The sequence below is a fragment of the Helicoverpa zea genome, chromosome 15 (genome assembly GCF_022581195.2).
Source record: "Helicoverpa zea isolate HzStark_Cry1AcR chromosome 15, ilHelZeax1.1, whole genome shotgun sequence".
Taxonomy (NCBI): Eukaryota; Metazoa; Arthropoda; class Insecta; order Lepidoptera; family Noctuidae; genus Helicoverpa; species Helicoverpa zea.
The window spans coordinates 1,644,867-1,663,270 of NC_061466.1; the positions used below are offsets into that span (position 1 = coordinate 1,644,867).

The window sequence follows — 18,404 nt, forward strand, 5'->3', positions numbered from 1 at the left end:
TATAGCAGGAATTTGTACCTGTCAAGATATTTTTTTACCTTTTGTAGCGTCATCAATCTTTTGGCTCTGAAAGAATGCTGCATGAAGCCTGGATCACATCTTGTTTTCTTACATATGGGTCAAGAGTTTATTTTTGTTGCCATTATTTTGCCTCGCGTATGAAAATGTACGGGTTATATTGTAGAAAAAAAAAAAACAATATAATGACCACATTTATTTGGCGTGAGTTGATCATACGAAATATTTTTATATGGTCACTTACCTAGGTACCTACAAAAGAAAATAATCCCATTGTGCGTAGGTATCAATGAAAAATAAGATAAAATAACAGCACACTAACATGCGTACTTCTTTGAGTGTTTTCATATTGAATGGAAATATTTAATAACCTTTATTCTTTGTTAGTTTTTCTTGAGGGGTTTTTCCTCAACAATGAATATGTAGGTAGGCACCGGGAAAATTACGTTACAAAGAGTAAAAAATATAGGTATAGTAAGTTCAACTCAGTCGTGCGCGTGGCCCTATGTGTGGGTAACCCTTGTACATATACAGTGACTTTGTGTGCGTGACAAGAGATACAGTCGGGTACAAATACAGTTATTTAGGGGTTGTATACGGCTGTTTAAAGTACAGTTATTACGTAATTTAGTTTATTTATTTATGATGATGATGATGATGATGTCCTCCTAGCCGATTATCGGCTACGGCGGCTGTTCTCATGTAAGGAGATTAGCCAACTGCGCAGGACATATTATAGTGCACAAGCATTTGCGAAGACACAGGTGCACTCCCTATTCCTTCACTCTCATAGCCCGATGGGACGGCAATCCGACACGACCGGAAAGAGATCAGGCGCAGGACCGACATGTACGTGCTCTCCGATGCACGGGTGAATCAATCACCAACTTCCAGGCTTCGGGCTGCTTTGTGAAAGTCTTCTAAAACCCACAAAGCGATTTCGGCCCGACTCGGGAATCGAACCCGAGACCTCGTGCTCAGCAGCCACACTTGCGACAACTAGACCAACGAGGCAGTTTATTTATAATGATTCTGTATCGCTACTTGAAAAATCAAATGATGAATTTTCGGATTCGCTACTTTCACCAATGTTAATTATAAATTCTGACTCCATGTCAAAATGTCTATAGTATTCTTCTTTTTTCTTTTGTACATGTCGACAAGTATTACCCAACATCCCTTCATCAATTTGACTTAAACGTTCATTTATGAGTTTCATTATTTCCGTCTTATTTTGGTCGACATTATGCGAAGCAATATAATTTTTTAAAATTCCCCACACATTTTGTTTCCATTATTATACTAAATTATAGGTCTTTTACATTCTTAGTCCACACATTTATTTATTGTCCGCGTACCCCGAGCTAGAAAATATGTAAGGAGTATTTAATTCATCTTAGATATTTCACTTCATTTATTTCTTAGATACTGTCAATGTCAATTTGAAAAGCCGTATGAGAAAATAATGAAAAACTGTAAAATGTAATAATAAAAAGCTTTGAATGTTGTTTCATTTTTTGAAACGCTACCTGACTCCTTAAACATTTTCTCCGTGAAGAACTAGACATTTTTGTAAACGACTGTACCCATAACAAAAAGCGATAAGAACACGTCATGCTCGGACAACGTCACTGTCACACGAATGAAAGTTGTATATTTATAAGCCGATGCACACATAGGGCCGCGCGCAAATCTGAGTTGAACTATCTATACATGTAAGTATAAACTCCTTAAGAAAGACCAGATTAAGGATGTAAGAAAATAATTAAAGCTATGATAATACTGTATAAGACACTTAATTTCCTCAAATTGTTTTCATTAAAATTCTTAATTAATAAATGTTTAATCTGAAACTTAAAGCCGGAAAATGCCTGTTCTTGATTAAATATTGCTGCTCTAAAGAAATTCTATGCTATTTTTCCAAATCTCAGCTTCGAATCTAATTAAATGGCTAACAAATCAATTTATTTGCATGAAGCGACTTCCAAAATATTATTACCTACACTATAGGCTAGTTAAGTTCTCAATACTACCAGGTTAACATAATAACGAGGAGATATTCTTAATTTAAATTAAAATAGTCTCACGTGATGCTTTAACAAAGTTCACCATGTCACATACCCAGGGTTCACAATTTCCATTTGAAAGCCGAGCGAAATTGACTCGTATATTTTACACGATAAAGTTACATTTACTTCAAGCAATAACTTGGAATTGCTTACAGTAAAAATTTATCACAGTCGGCAGAGTTTTAATCTAGGGAATATTGGTATTCCTTCCTGAAAAGTAATACATAAGTACTGCAAAAAAAACACTTTCACGTGTAACATTTTATTACGTTGGTAAGTTAAAGAAAAGAAAGGTTATGAAGTACTTTCCATTCAGAGGAAGTGAAAAGTATGTTCGTTATAAAAATATTATATTTAACTTTTCCTTGTGTAGCTATGAGTAGTTAAGGACTATGGGGCAAGCTGGACGATAAATTATTTGATATCTGACTTCCTGTTATTTTCGAAAACGAAATTGCTGATTCACGATAGTGTCCACGTGTTTCAAATAAAAATAATGGAAGCAGAAAAAAGCTCTTTTGCAGATATTGCAAAACTCCCATAACAAACAGCAAACCATTTAGGGTCAATTCCCACTGAAAGAGCAGCGGCCGGCAGCGGCCGTAATTGCAAGGGATTGAGCGCGAGCGCGGCGGGCCGCGCGGCGCCGCGTGGCGCCGCACCGCGCCGCGCTCTTACATTTTCCGTGCTCTTACGGCCGCTGCCGGCCGCTGCTCTTTCAGTGGGAATTGACCCTTAACCTATTCAATTCACAGTTGGCTAAGTAGAACACTGTTTGTTATACCTCAAGGATCAGGGAAGCATAAACTGGATGAATCGCAAAATACACGAGCTGCAGAAATAATGAGCACGGCTCTACTTCACCTTCAGCGAATAAACGGAAACTTCTGGTAGGATAGTCTCACTAATAATATCACCTCCTGGCGAGTTATGTACGCCTATTGGATATCGGTGTATCTCGCAAGAGTTCTGACATAAATGTCGGAGCACGTCAGAATTTTTCGATTGGCGGACAGCAAGCGCTAGGAGGATTTAGGACTTAGAACTTGTGAGACTTTTAAAATGGTTTATGACAACACTCCCCTAGTAACCTTCATTTATCTGCACTGAGGACATGACCATAACAGCTATATGATATGGAAATACATTAAAAACTAGAATGTTACACTTCCTCCGGGGGTTCGACCAACAGAATAGATTATTAATTCTGTACCGATACTTCCTCTATGTCTTGTTCCGACCACAACTAAGCAAGGTAACTTCTCCATTAATTGCTATTACATAAGAAACACCATGTTAAAATAGCCTTGACAGAATAATTGAAGCTGGTCATATAAGAACCTAGCATTACGTAAATGGTATAGCAGGTCGATCCATTCCATCCCATCGCTCCCAAACGTAACATTTGTGTGAATTTTTTCAATAAAACTTGGCGCGTGTAATGGAACGGTTACCTCGGCCGAAATAATTCATTCAGGTGATGCGGTCGTGTGCTTCCATAAAATGTTAACAGGTTTTCGGCTTCTACACGCGTATATTATCGCAGTTCTGAATTATTATAATAGGTAACCCATTTTCGGAAAATTACAGCAACTTATAAACTATGTAGGTATTTAATGTTGAAATAAATGTTTTTACTGTGCATTTTTATTTGATAAGAAATCTAAAAAAAATCGCACCTCTTAGAAATAATTTTTCACTCACTTCAAAGCTTTTCTGGGTTTTCGAAACATTACTTTGTAGAATAGACAAGATTTAATGAGGTCGTGAAGTTTTGACCGCGTGCATTAGATTAACAAAGCCTAAGTAAATAACGATACACAGTGGCTGTGCGATATGATACGTATAAGCCGGTTAAATCTATGACAAACCGGTTTATCCACGTTATCCTGGGCTTATGACATTCAAACTGAGATGAAAGGAGCACGTATATAACCGCGTGCCTCTTGTCTATTGACTTACATAATGAAGGGGAAATCCATAGAAGACTGTGAAAGCCCTTGATTAATGCGTCCTCTGGGTAACTTTTATCATCACCGATAAATCATGCTTCGATCAAGGGTGAGGGTTCTTTGAGGTTCAACGATTTACACCAAAATCAGTGGCTTTTATGACATTTTACTGAACATAAATTCGGGCTTGTGACGTCACATTTGTGTATTTGTACTCAAAATGAGGTAACACAAAATCCATCGTATCTTCGTTGTTATTTGTTTTTGAAAAAAAAAAAACAAATACATGACCAATTATTTCTGGGTTATCTAAAATCCCGACGTATATTTTTTCATCATTTATGATTGATGGAAATAACATTACTACATACATATTACTACAGCAACCTACCAGGATAGTAACAAATGCAGAAGGTGTGAAATTGCGCTGCATTCATATGATGATTACCAGAACGTGTCATTGCACGGTCCGTATGATAAACAAAATAATAAAAATGTTTTCAGACGTAAAAACGGAAACATTTCGATGTCACCTGCACAGATGTTTTTCGAGCAGGTGCCTAGCAAAACTTGAAATGCAGCCGACTGAAATAAAACCATAGTTACAGATGGAGAGAACAATAATAGAGTAAAGTATCAAAACTAAAAAAAAACATTTAGAAAATAATGCGGGGGATAGGTAATTAATAATATTTTATTCTGTCAAACATAATAATACATAGAAATGTTATTATAACTCTAAAATTCCCCTTACAAACAGGACTTGAATTTCCTTGACGTTTGTAATATAATATTTACAAGCGAATTTGAGGCAGCCCGCCCGTCAGCTAGTTCACAGAATATAATGTAACGGAATTCGTGATATATTAATATAAATGTAAAATCAGTGTGGCTGATTACAAGATTGTTGGTTTACCTGCCTAGAGAAATTTAGATTTATGATCCACCTTTCAACTCAGAATAATAATTGACGAGAGAAACCGCGGGCCTTAGCTGTATAAAGGTGTAAGTATTGGTAAATATTACCCATTAAAATGTATATTTCTAGGAAGCTTCCCCAGTTATTAATTACTTCTGATAAATTCTATTATATTTAATTTCAAGACTGTCTTTGAGCGAAATTATAAATTCTTTCAGAAGACAGCCAGTCTGAAAGGTTAAATTGCTTTACTTGGAAAATTGCGTACTAGCACAGATTATATAAATTTATGTAAAGTGGTACCTACTTATGTTTAAAAAAAACAAGTCTATCAAATATACATTATATACTAATATTATAAAGAGGAAAAGTTTGTTTGTTTGGTTGTAATGAATAGGCTCAAAAACGACTGGGCCGTTTTTAAAAATTCTTTCACCATTCGAAAGCTACATTATCCACGAGTAACATAGGCTATATTTTATCCCGGTACGGGCAGTAGTTACCACGGGACGCGGGTGAAACCGCGGCAAAACGGCTAGTTAAATATATATTGCTTCCAACCCCTCTTGTCTAAAATCAATTTCATCATTGTGTTGTCACAAAGATTTTTTTGTTTCTATATTTTGCCTTAGGAATTGCCTTACAAAGAAGTAAGTAGTTAAAAAAAAACATGATTAATATTAAAGACTTGTTTAGTAGAGATTTCAACAAGAGCGTGAGACAAGCTATGTTCAAAGGCTATGTAAGTATAGCTCTAGGCGGACACCCGTCTCCAAGACGACGAAGACGGGACCCCTTCGCTCAAGCGTTTGAAATTCATTCTTCTTATAAGCTTGAAGGTACAACTCCTTTAAGCCTTGCTGCCCTGGTATAATAATATAAAATAATAAGGTATTTTTTGTGAGAGTTTAACAAAAAAAATTAAAAATAATTGTTCTAGGTACTGTTTATCGAAAAAACCTAGAATTAACTAAAACGGCTAATGTTTTAATGAGAAGGTTTGTAAGAATGTATTTCAATGTATGGATAGTTTTATATTATGTTTGATACTTTTCACGCAAGAAATACTGAATGAATTATTTTAGTACATTAACAATGATGCATAAACTAAAAGTTAGTTCTAATCTAGATGGCGTTGCTTCGTTCAAATTAAGTGGTTTTATTCACACGATAAAGAATTTATGATTATAAATATGTTGTAACAACAAAACAAACCTATTTACTTACATTATTTAAACTTGGAAAGCTGAACTTACGTTTTAAGCCGTTCTCTTTCTAAGTCCCGCAAACTTTTTGTATTCATGGTATACCTTATAAGAGTTAAATTATGCCAGTATTTGAACAAACGAAAGAAGGAATATCGGTTAGATACTTAGCAGGATTAGCGAAAAATTATATGGAAATGAATTTTCATTATATTGTAGTAATTCCTGTTAACCCTTCTTCAGTAATCTACTCGTGTTACAAGTAAATTATCACTTCGTTGAACTATTACTCTACATTTATTTATTTATTTATACTACTTCCTACTAATATTATAAACGTGAAAGTTTGTGAGAATGTATGGATGTATGTTTGTTATTCTTTCACGCAAAAACGGCTGGACAGATTTGATTGAAAGAACAATGTCAGACGACCATAGTAACTTAGACTCAATAAAAATATTTCATGTACAGTGAAAATTCTTACAGTTTTTTGTGTAGTTTAATGTCAGAAGCTTTTCTATGTTTTCCACTTTTGCATTGAACTTCTCAAAACCAAATTATTAAAACGAAAAACCTGAACTCGATAAACAAAATAATATGTTTTTTTTTTTTTTGAAAAGTTCTAGATAACAATTAAATATTTTATAAGTTAGTATTTTGGGTCCCCCCTTTATGGCAGAACTTTTTATGGCATAATCTTATTTTGCATACCAACAGTTGGCATAACCTTCATTTCGCAGAAAATCGTGTGGCATACACTCATTTCGCATAATTTAAAAACGCATAATTTTGGCAAGCAGAATCATCTTTAGGCATAAATTTCATATTCATAATACTTAAATAGTAGAAACATCATTTAGCAGAAAGTTGTCAGTCAGAATTTGAAGCATGCAGAATGCAAGCAGGCATGCAGTATGGAAGTAAGCATGCAACATGGAGCAAGCATGGCTTCTGTCACGGCTCCGGCGCTGCGGGGCTCCGGCGGTACCATGCGAGCTTATCGTCGCAGATGGTTTTCACGCTCACCACCGCAGCTTCGGCTTACTGGCCGGCGAGCCGGCCAGCCTCAGCCGCGTCGGCAAGCGTTAAAACTACCTGCGCCTCAGCTCGCAGGCCGCCTCGCCCCTCCGCGCCTACGCGGTTTTGAATTGCACTCTAGGGGTAGGGCAGACAAGACTACGTGGTGTCGGTTTTGCAGCGATTCGTTTTCGTTACTAGCTTCAATTTTTAATACAATGTTTTTAATTGAAGGTTATAAATGACAATTTGCTAAATAAATTGAATCTAAATTAAATTCTTCCATCTTCATAGTACGCCAAATGAGATTATACCAAATAATAGTTTCTCAAAATATACATTATGCGAAACGAAATAATGCGAAACTCTAACTATGCCAAAAGCAATTATGCGAAATAAAATTCTGCCATCTTAAAAGTATGCAACTGTAAATTCGGGCATATAAATATTCGGTGAAACAATAATTATGCTAAATATTTTTTATGCCTTAAAAACATTCGTTGAAAAAAAATTATGCCAAGTGTGTTATGCCAAATAAAATTCGGCCAAATAAAATTCTGCCAGATAGAAGGAACCCTAGTATTTTATATTTAAATTTTTGTAGTAAAGACGACTGACATTGTTCTTCGGTATGTAGATAGGTGATACCCTGGATTAACACATAGGCTACTTTTTATCAACACACCACGCGGGCGAAGCCGCTGGCGGAAGCTAGTTTTTATATAAAACGCTGTGCGAGTCTTTCGACTGCAAGCGTCTTGTAAAAATATTGTAAAACGGCTGAACCGATAGATTGAGATAATCTGTTTGTTTGTTACAACTCTGAACTTGATATTCAGCAGCCTACTTAAATCGTGTGAACGAAACCATAGCGCGCTTTTAAACGCGACAACGCCATCTAGTTGCGTTTTCGGAACTAATTCTCACTTTTGAAAAAATATTTAAAATATTTTGTAAGATACTACAGAGGTCTATTAGGAAAATTCTTAACACCAAACGTAAAAAAGTGATCATTTAAGTTGACCTTTATTCAATAGGTTAATATTTATGATTCTGACTTCAAAAACTTATGAAAAATAAATATTTTATTTATACGTAAAGTCCTGTAGTTCACGTAAAGCAATATGGACTCGAATAAGCACATACCTAACTGCCATGTTTAATTTGCATTTCCAGTACACCAATTACGTTTAGCCGACTACTCAAATGCAAATGAAACATCAACATCGCAAAATTGGGCAGGTGCGAGTTACATACCTACTTTATTCAGATTTTTAAACTTGAGAATTTAATAATAACAAGTATTTTATTATAAAAATACGCTATGGAGTCGGCTAGCTATATAAAGTTGGTTCACTATATAGCCTGTAAGTTATTGACATTATGGAAATACATAATACCACCAACCAGTGCTATTATCCTAGTAGCCACCAAGCCGCTCGAGGGGGTAAATACGAACCTCGTTATTGTAATCGAGACGCTTCAAGATGTTGGCTTATTGTTCTGCTTGCTTAGTAACTACAAGACTATTGTTAATGTTTTCTTTGTTTCTTTTGCCTAACTAGAAACTGCTGTAAATTTTGTACGCGATGGATAAGTTATCGGGAAAAGAACAAGACATTTAAATCTATTTCTAAGAAACTACTTAAATTATCTACCAACACAGAGTTTAAAAAACACATTAATTCTGAACTGAATGGAACTGTATAAAGCATAACTGACAGAAGTATTTCATTGTAGGTGCCTTAATAACTCACTAATTTATGTGTCAAAGTTGCTCATGTCGTTATTAGTGTCTTCTACATGCTACGTTAAAGTGCTTTCCAATCAAAAGTTAGAAAATTCAAGTGATTGTACACGAAGAATGGCTGCCCTACTTTGCAGTAGAAATTAATAGGCTGCATGTAGCGAAGACTTAACCACTAATGAATCAGCAAAATGAAGAATGATTTTCCACAAAGTAGGAAGGCGCGTTAGAGACTGTTTGAGTCTTTTAATTCCGGGTTATGAATAACGAGTGAATGGAAAACACTGCTACCAAGAAAACATGAGCCCAAAGAGCTCTTTGGAATTTCGAAGAACAATGAACAATTATTTTGCTGGAAACCATTGTTTTGATAAACCCTTCTAATGACGCATTAAAGTAACCAGCTTTTGAGTTAAGTATTTAAATATAAATAATAGAGATGGCTCTGGCTTATCTTCTCGGTAGTCGGGTAAAATAGAAATACTTACCTACATGAGATGTGTTATCGGTACCTAGTCATCTAAGTTCAACAGCGTCTAAAAGCCGTGCTTACCTATATTACTGAAATGTTAGCAAATTGAGTTAGAACGGGTTAATAGCAGCACCTCCGATATCTGGTTACAGAGTTTCTGAGTGCAATTAGATGCTTGAGTGCATGCTTGATATCAACGTTAAAGCAATAATAATATTTCAATGAAAATTTCAAATACATACACCTTAACATACCTGAGTGACTAACCGTATGCGGTTTACATGATTATAGTCGCTTCGGAATAAGTATAAAATGTACTAGGCGAACATAATATAACAGGAGATACCCACCTATAGATGAAGTTTTCCAGATTTTAAAGAAAATGCGCAAATACTGAATATTTTGTCTGAGTATTATTTGATTTATGTCTAAAGTCTAAACGAATGTATGGCTGAAAATGACCTACAACTCTCTTTGTACGATTTTCTAACACAGAAAACATGCATGTAGCTATGTAAATAAAACCTGTGGTCTGTGGAATTTGACAAGAGAGTACAAAGGCAACGAACACAAATAGAAATGTTTTTGATGTTTGAATGGAAAATCTTTTGATTCCAACTATAGAAATATTAAAATAACAGCTTAAAAAAACATTTGCTGGTTAATATTAACAATATGATAGTCACGATAAATGTATATTTTATTTATTTCAGAAATAAATTCCATTCGTTGTTAGATGACACAAGTTCAATTTGAAAAGAATGGTCTTCAAAATAATGCACAAATTGAAATCCTGATTCACATCAAAACCATGTTATTAGCAGTTTTATTCACTTGTAGCAATCCTACAAGTGAATAAAACTACAATTCGAATTGCTTATTAGAAATACTAACACTAAATTGTACCTACAATCTTGTTGTAGCCCTTTTTGTAGCCATAATATCGTCGATCCACTTTTCAATCTATGGTAACGGTGGGGTGGTCCGAAATTTTCCAATAATTCTTTTGAACCACACCAATAATATGGTGCCCTGGTACATAGTCCAAAATAAGAATGACAAAACAAAGTAAACACTGCTCAAAAAGAGTAATTAAAACAGTAAACAGTCGTTCGTATGTTGCTATCGCTGGGGGCCAAAAGCGTTTTAATTGTTTTATTTTAAGGTAAGCAAACAAACGGGTCGCATATCAAGCAATTGAACCCAGTTTGGGAATCAAACAACAGCCCGGAGGCTAATATACTTTATCTACAGCAAAGACCAGATCGCCCTATTTTATGGTGACTTTTTATTTTATGATTCTGACCTTCTGTATAAATTATCTATCTGTATATTAGACCTATCTTTATCTTGACATCAAATTCAAAAAACACGTACTTGGTTAAACACTAGGTAAAATGCAGTCGGTTCCTATTTTAGAAAACACGACTAAATTAGGCAAATCAAAAGCCCCGTCGCAGTACTGTGATGCATAAAGCAGCCCTCAAAAATGGAGCAAGGTTTAACGCACAGAGGAATCTCAAGACCATTGTCAAGGTTGGTCTATGTTTTTCCCGCCAGTGTAACTCTACTATCACGAAAGTTTCAACAACAACGCTTTTTATACTCGTTTTATATTCATAGAACAGGAGAGAGAATAGGTTCCTACATGTTTGTTCACAAATATATCTGGCTTTGTTGCTGCCTGAAAATTCTGAAAAAGGATGCTTTTACAATACAAAGTCTAGTTTTATGGAAAAAGCTGAGCGTGTTCTATATTTTTGATAAACATGAAACGATAAAAAAAACGGAAGAAGCTCAATTATTTTGTTAAGGTAATATATTAATCTAAAGACTTCAAGCTAAGACTTAGACTTTTGCCCCGCTCTCTGCGGTGCTAAATAGGTGTTGCAAACCAACTCCAATACCTACTCAGAAAGGCTATAATTAACGGCAACAGAATCGAGCGCTATTTCACCGTTTGATCGAAATGTTAATTAGAACTATATATGCTCACTTGACCTCACGAGCTATACATAAACATACAAACAAATTCGTCTATACGATTGCTCAAAGAATTCGGCCACCATTTTTTTTTTAATAAAACTTAGATCTTTAAGAAGAGAGAAAGAGCACCCAGATTTTCGTATCCGAGAGACCGTCTTTGCGCTACACATTAAAAATTTGCTGCCCAATTATAGTGTTGAAAGTTCCAGTCTGCTCATTAAAGTTACTTACTTGCCCATTAAACCTAGGCGAGTCCTAAATATTTTATACCTCGTTTGCAGAAATAAAGCTGTTTTCTTTTGTCACTAGATGGCTTCAGAAAACCGTACCCGTATCCAGCAGAACGACCTTCTTCTTCATGAGGCGGTGATCAAGAACGAACCAGCAGCCGTTCGAGAAGCACTGGAGCGGCCGACCGATGTCAACTGTAGGAACAATGTGAGTCCAGCTCTCCTTCTTTAATATGCTAGCCTGGTACTGTAAAAATAACGCAACAGCAATTTCCCTTTATTGTCTATCAAAGGTGCTTGCTGCCCGTTTTCTGGACGAAAGTGACACGAATAATCAAAGTTAATTCTACAATCCACAAATGTGCCATGAAATGTGAAGATTTTCTCTTATTTTTCATAAATCTGCGTGAATGTTATTAAGCTTTAATGAAGTTAAACTTGAAATGAAGTAAATACCCCACATCAATACTTCGACATACCACCAGGCAAACTCCATTCAGGGCTGCCGGGGCTGCGGGTTGTTCGAAAGAGATACCGCGGCCCTGGTACATAAAAGGCCTATGACGGAACACGACGGTTTTTAGTCAGTGAGTCTGACACTCCCTCACCGCTGCTAACCCACAGCGGGAGGGGTCATTTGATGATTTTTGACGTCGGAAAAAAAAAAAAAAAAAAAAAAACTCCATTTTCCATTTCCAAAAAGAACTCCATTCAGGTACTAGGTAATAACTTATGTAACATAAGCTACATATGAATAAATTAATTAAACACTTAACATTCGTATACCTATGCGTGCACAGCAATATTACCTACGTGACAGTGACAATTATATTGTTACCCGAGAAGATCCCTCGTGACGTACCTAAGTACATCTAATGAGATCAGGAACAACTGGCGTCTATTGTTGGATCTCCCGAAATTCACGAATTTATTCATTCTTGATCGTGTAAACAAGTAAACAGCTTTTACAGTTCGCTGGAGCCCGTAATTGTCTTGTACCATGTAGATATACATGTAGTGCCTTCATCATGGAGAACAATATGACTAGTGGAGATATCTTATGAAAGATATCAAAATCTCCTAAGAAAATGCGGATGTTCGGGGGACGAGGAATGTCACTAGCTCCACACCTTCTTTGAAGCCTGCTCATTTTTTAAAGCGAAGTAACATCAATCATCTTGACAGATGTGCCAAGAAACCCGAACGCCTCATTAAATGAATAGTAGGTAACTGATCCATTCGGTAATTCCTACAGTACGTTACTTGACCTACATGGAGGCTGCCTGCCTTGTGGCATCTCCGCTTATCTTTCCTTCTTCTGTAGCCTACAAGAACTCAGTGTGTATCAGTCGGTTCAATCCCCGAGGAGCTTTGCTAATATCACTATCAACTTCTAACGGAGATTGCACTGCAATATCATTATAAGAAATTACTTGTATGTAGGAACCTACATGCGACTCACGGGATGAATGCTTATCAGATATTTATAAAAGCAATATGCTTCATATTCTGGCTTAGATTACCTAATAATTTTCTCGCTTTCCGAGTATTACAGTCATATTTTTACAATCAGCAGAAATATATTTGAGCATATTATTTCAGCTACAATGCTGAAAACGTTGAAACAAACCAAGCTTTTAATTAAACGAGACCATGTTAAAAACTTTGTTAAAAAGTAAAAAATGTATACTTAATGAATACCAAAATTCTGCCCACATGCCCTAAATATGCCTAGCAAACATGCCTTTTTAGTTACGACCCGGGCAAAGAAATAATGTGAAAGTTATGTACTAACATAAATTAGACATTCCTGCTAATTTTTATTTTTATTTTATTTTTAGTATGGAAGGGCGCCGATCCACTGGGCTGCCAGCAGAGGAAACGTCGAAATTATAAACTTGCTCATAGAATCCAAGTGTGATATAGAGGCTGCGGATAAGGTAATTTTACTTAGCTATAAGTAATTTTATTTATTCTAGGTATAAATAACAGCAGCTTTAATAACTAAAACAAAATCGCCCATGAAGTTACAGGCACGTAAAGTGACTTTGAATTTGCCGTACTGGTGCGCTTGTTTTGCTTTTAACTCAGAACCATTTCAACAAAATAATTAAGTACATCAATATCCTTTCAACTTTTTTTTTAACAGTAAACCGATATATATAAAAATATAATATTCAGAAATATATTATTTTTTTGTAAATATGGGGTATCAAGTTTTTTAGTTTGAACGTATACGTTTGTTGGGTATAAGAAACAGACAATAAATACATTGGAGTTCTAAATAAAAAAAAACGCCTCATCTACCGCGAACTGGGAGACTACTTTTTAAATGTCTAGTGGGTTCCAGTGACTTAAAATGTGAATATATGCATAGTTCTTGTTCTTTCTCATACACTTTGTGCAAGTAAGAGCAGGAAAGGTACAGGTTTATGACATTAAGCGGTAAAATAAAGCGACGGTTAGAAGCGGACTCCAGGAGCGCTGTTCACAGATGAGTGTTTTTGACATGTTTTTGACGTCGGACTCCTGGAGTCCGATCAACAGAAGGGTTATTAATTTAGTTCTTTGGGATAGCTAAAGTACTAGGCACGTATAGCTGACAAGAGGTAAAAATAATGATTGTTTCAGTTCGGAATGCGACCGTTGTTGATGGCGGCGTGGCATGGCCACCTAGATGCCGTGAAAACCCTGGTGGCAGCCGGAGCCTGTCTTGCCGCTACTAATAAAGTATGATCGCTTTTCCAGTAGATACTTACATTAATTTAATCTGATTTGTGTGAATGAGTATCTATCTATTTCGTTTGTGTAAAGTTACGCTACTTAATAAAGTAGCTACCCAATTAGCCCAAATATGATATATTCAATATCAAATTCACGTGTTTTGATTCAATAACTCTTGAATCAAAAACGAAAAGCTAGCGTGTATTTTAATGAATAAACAATTATTGTATCAGCGAAGTCATATCGCGTAACCTCGTTAATTAGCTACAATTATAATGATTACTTGTAGGCGCTGTTTTATAGACTGACATCAAAGGTGAAGATATATTTTTATTCCTTAAACTCACGGTTTTAGTAAATTCATAGAAGAGCTATATACCAGTACCTGCATACTTTCCTGACTTCTCAAAAATATAATTACGATTACCAATGCAATTTCAATATTATATTTTGTTAATTAAATTAATGATTTCATGTAGTTCCAAATTATTGGTTTTCTATGACCTTCGAATAGTTTTTTGGTTGGTAAAATAATAAACCAGGTCTTTTGTTTATCACTTATTTTATAGAGTTCTAAATTGCACTGATATTTGATGTTACAGCCGAAATATACGTCAATCTATGACTTAAGCGAATGAGTAGGATTTCAATTCCCTATAGTCTGTTTTTTAATCTCGTAGACTAAATTGACACTTGCAAAATGTCAAACTTTCTAATAATTTTGCTAGCTCTGTGGTGCAGTGTTGTACTTACGATACCGGTTCGTTGAATCGTAACTTTTTATCTATAATAGACGAATTTAATATTCATTCAAAGTTTTATATTTAAAATTCACGTACGTACACATGGCTGTACGACGTGCTACAAACTGCCAGGGATATCTGACCACGCAAAGCCATGCGTAATCATCAAGGATAAGCCCATTATTTCAGGATGACTTATTGTAAAAAGTTACGATTCAACGAACCGGTATCGTAAGTACAACACTGCACCACAGAGCTAGCAAAATTATTAGAAAGTTTGACATTTTGCAAGTGTCAATTTAGTCTACGAGATTAAAAAACAGACTATAAGTAGCCGTTAAAAACGATCATAAAATTTGATAACAAGTTAATTCTCCGGGGGCTGCATGTACAACGCTCTGTGACAAAGTACTAGGTAAACATAAACTAAAAGGAGTGTTTGTTTACAGAAGCAAAATGACCTACTCCAATGCGCGTGTTCCCGGGGCTCATTGGATGTGGCAGAGTATGCCATATCTCTGGGGGCTAAGGTTCAAACTTCTGATGCAGCAGGCGACGCACCACTTGCATTGGCATCAAGGGCTGGACACACTGCATTAGTGGAGTTATTGCTACAAAAGGGTGCTTATATTGATGCCGTCAATAAGGTAAGTTGGTCTTATGTAAATCTAGTCTTCACTTTTGTATTAATTTATTCAGTTTGATAACAAACTTAGTTTCAAAAGTTTCAGTCAAACTGTGTTGCAGCTTGTTTTTCTTGGCGTGCTTGACTAATTAATTATTTTGAATGTTAATTTATTTATTGATTCTGATTGCGTTTTGGTAAGTAAATAAATAAAAATAAATAATATGGCTCTCAATTAAATAGTTCCCATTACAATACAACTGAAAAACGACAGCTTAGTATTAATTAATATGGTCCATGTTAACTCTACGCTTTATTTACTACTTACTAAATAGCAATAGCAATAGCACTTTACGAGGAAAGTTTTTATTAGTTTCCGAAAACTTCTTTCCGAACAAAGGTCCCATTACCATCGAAGTATTTGATTCGACTTAGGGAAGTACCAGGTTGCCATACTTATGAGATATTTTTTTTATTTATGTCGATTCGAGATACGATTTGAAAATAAACGTGCATAGGTACATAGCATTATTATGTCTTCTTCTTCAATTTTAGAGCCCAGCTCTTGTCGGTGCAGCTCCTTCCATTTATTTACACCTATCTAGCGCCAACTCCTGAACTTCCTTATACGTCACAACATTCACCTTCTCTTTAATTTGCTTGATGTAGCTGTACCGTGGACGACCCCTTCCCCTCTTTCCTTCGACTTTCCCTTCCACGATGTTTTTTATAAAATCGTCGTGACGTATAAGGTGTCCTATCATTTTTCCTCTCCTGTTCTCTATGCTATGCAATAGTTGCATTATTATGTAAGTTATTTTAAAACGTTAAGCCGGCTACAGGCTACAAATCTAGCCGGCTAGTACATATTTGTGAACGCATTTTATTTTCTTCTCTACTAAAGGGATGAGAACCTTTTAAAGTAAATAATATCAGGAATTTTACTTAAACAAGGCGGGCATAGTGCGAAGCTTTAAAACCAGATTAATTCCGTTTTCGATCAGACGCCTAAGATTATCTACCAGGAGTTCAGGATTAACATTCTTTGACCGAACATAGGAACGTAGAATTAAATTATAAGGCCATTACGGATTCTCGGAACATAAATTCACATAATTGAAGTGCCTCAAGTTAGGCCCGAGGTAAACCTTCGTTATTCATTGCCTATTTGGGAAAAGCAAATAAAACTATTTCGTGTACACGGCCCTAACAATCAAGTTCCTTGGTGAAACAAAATGTTTTTTTATACCAATTTAGCGATACAACTTTTAATTATTACTGTGTTCCTAGTAAGTTGTGATTTACGGTGTATAAAAATAAATACAAAAAACGTTTAACGAATAAAATAATGTTACCTCCACTATAAAGAACTTAGCCAGAAATTATACATTGTCTAGTAGGTATAAAATAATTTCCCAGGAGGCAAATTCAATAGTAAATTCAATTATACCAGCCATGGCCGACCCATGATTTGCGGCAAGAGTAAAATGATAACTTTTGTTATTCACAAACTTGTTCATTATTAAGATTCAATTTGTACTTCATTTATTTATTCTTGCACATATTTATTACATTTTTAAATATAAAAATAAAAAACATTTAAAAATATAAAAAATAAGAAAATAAATAGATAAAAAAATAAATAAATAAAAAATAAAAATAATGAAAATAAATAGATTCAATTTATTATTATAATTTATTCTGGTTAAAGAAAAGCAATGTACCTAGTATATGTAATACGGAAAATACACAGCAGATTTTTTGTAATGTAGGTTAATAATTTGTTATCTATGTCAAACGTACCTACCCGTCTGAGCCCTTTCAATAATTGTCAGACCAAAGAATAATGCGAAATAGACTTCCTCATGAATGCGGCTATTAAATACTGAAAAAGATTTTACCAACGACTATTTTAGCCTGACATAAAACAATACAAAGTTCATTTTCATTTTTTTCCAACCCATTACAAAATACCTGATTGCTTATGGTCACCAAATCACGCTCACCACGTCACGCCCCGTCAATCAATCAAATTGATCCTTCCAAACGAGTGGGTCCAGATAATTACGCTTGTATTGATCCATTGAGCGTTTATCTCGTTAGTGCTCTAATCTGCATGCAGTTGGACGTAATCCCTAATGACAGTAGGAAATTGTACAGACGCATGGCAACACTGAATATCCATAGATAATTTACCGGGAAATCGTTAGCTATTAATACTGCAAGTGTTGTAGAAATGGATATTGGATATTGTGTAGGTGCAATTACGTTTCATTCAAATACCATTTTATATCTTGATTATAAGTTACAAGTTATTTTGCTTTCTTTTATTTACTGGTAATAGAAAACAATCTCTCGGAAAAGAAATGGTTTTTGCTGAAGGGTTTGTAAGAAAAAAAGCCGGCTTCCCTTTCAAAACCTACATACTATTTATTGCATTTGTAAAAAAAACACTCAAATCATTATATTTATGAACATGAAAACAATACCTTTCCATTCCACCATTTATTCAGTAGGATATTTTAATCACCGTGGTATCGACGGATGAAAATAAAACACAATTGAACTTCGATTCGCTCTCATTGAACGTTTTGTTGCGAAGCGATAGAATACAATGCCGACCTAAGCTGTTTATTAATCAAGATGCAATCGATATCTCGATAAAACTCGGAAATATCGGAAAATACTGCTATTTAT

General features: G+C 35.2%; 1 protein-coding gene across 1 annotated transcript in view; it reads left to right on the top strand.

Moving 5' to 3' along the window:
• Positions 1-11,694: 11,694 nt before the first annotated feature.
• The window catches only part of LOC124637152 (ankyrin repeat domain-containing protein 29-like), a 41,532-nt gene continuing 34,822 nt past the window's right edge, over positions 11,695-18,404 (top strand). Inside the window, exons 1-4 of the mRNA XM_047173506.1 lie at positions 11,695-11,823; positions 13,457-13,555; positions 14,247-14,345; positions 15,532-15,729. Coding sequence (XP_047029462.1) covers positions 11,695-11,823; positions 13,457-13,555; positions 14,247-14,345; positions 15,532-15,729 — 525 coding nt within the window. The remainder of the gene's footprint in view (positions 11,824-13,456; positions 13,556-14,246; positions 14,346-15,531; positions 15,730-18,404) is intronic.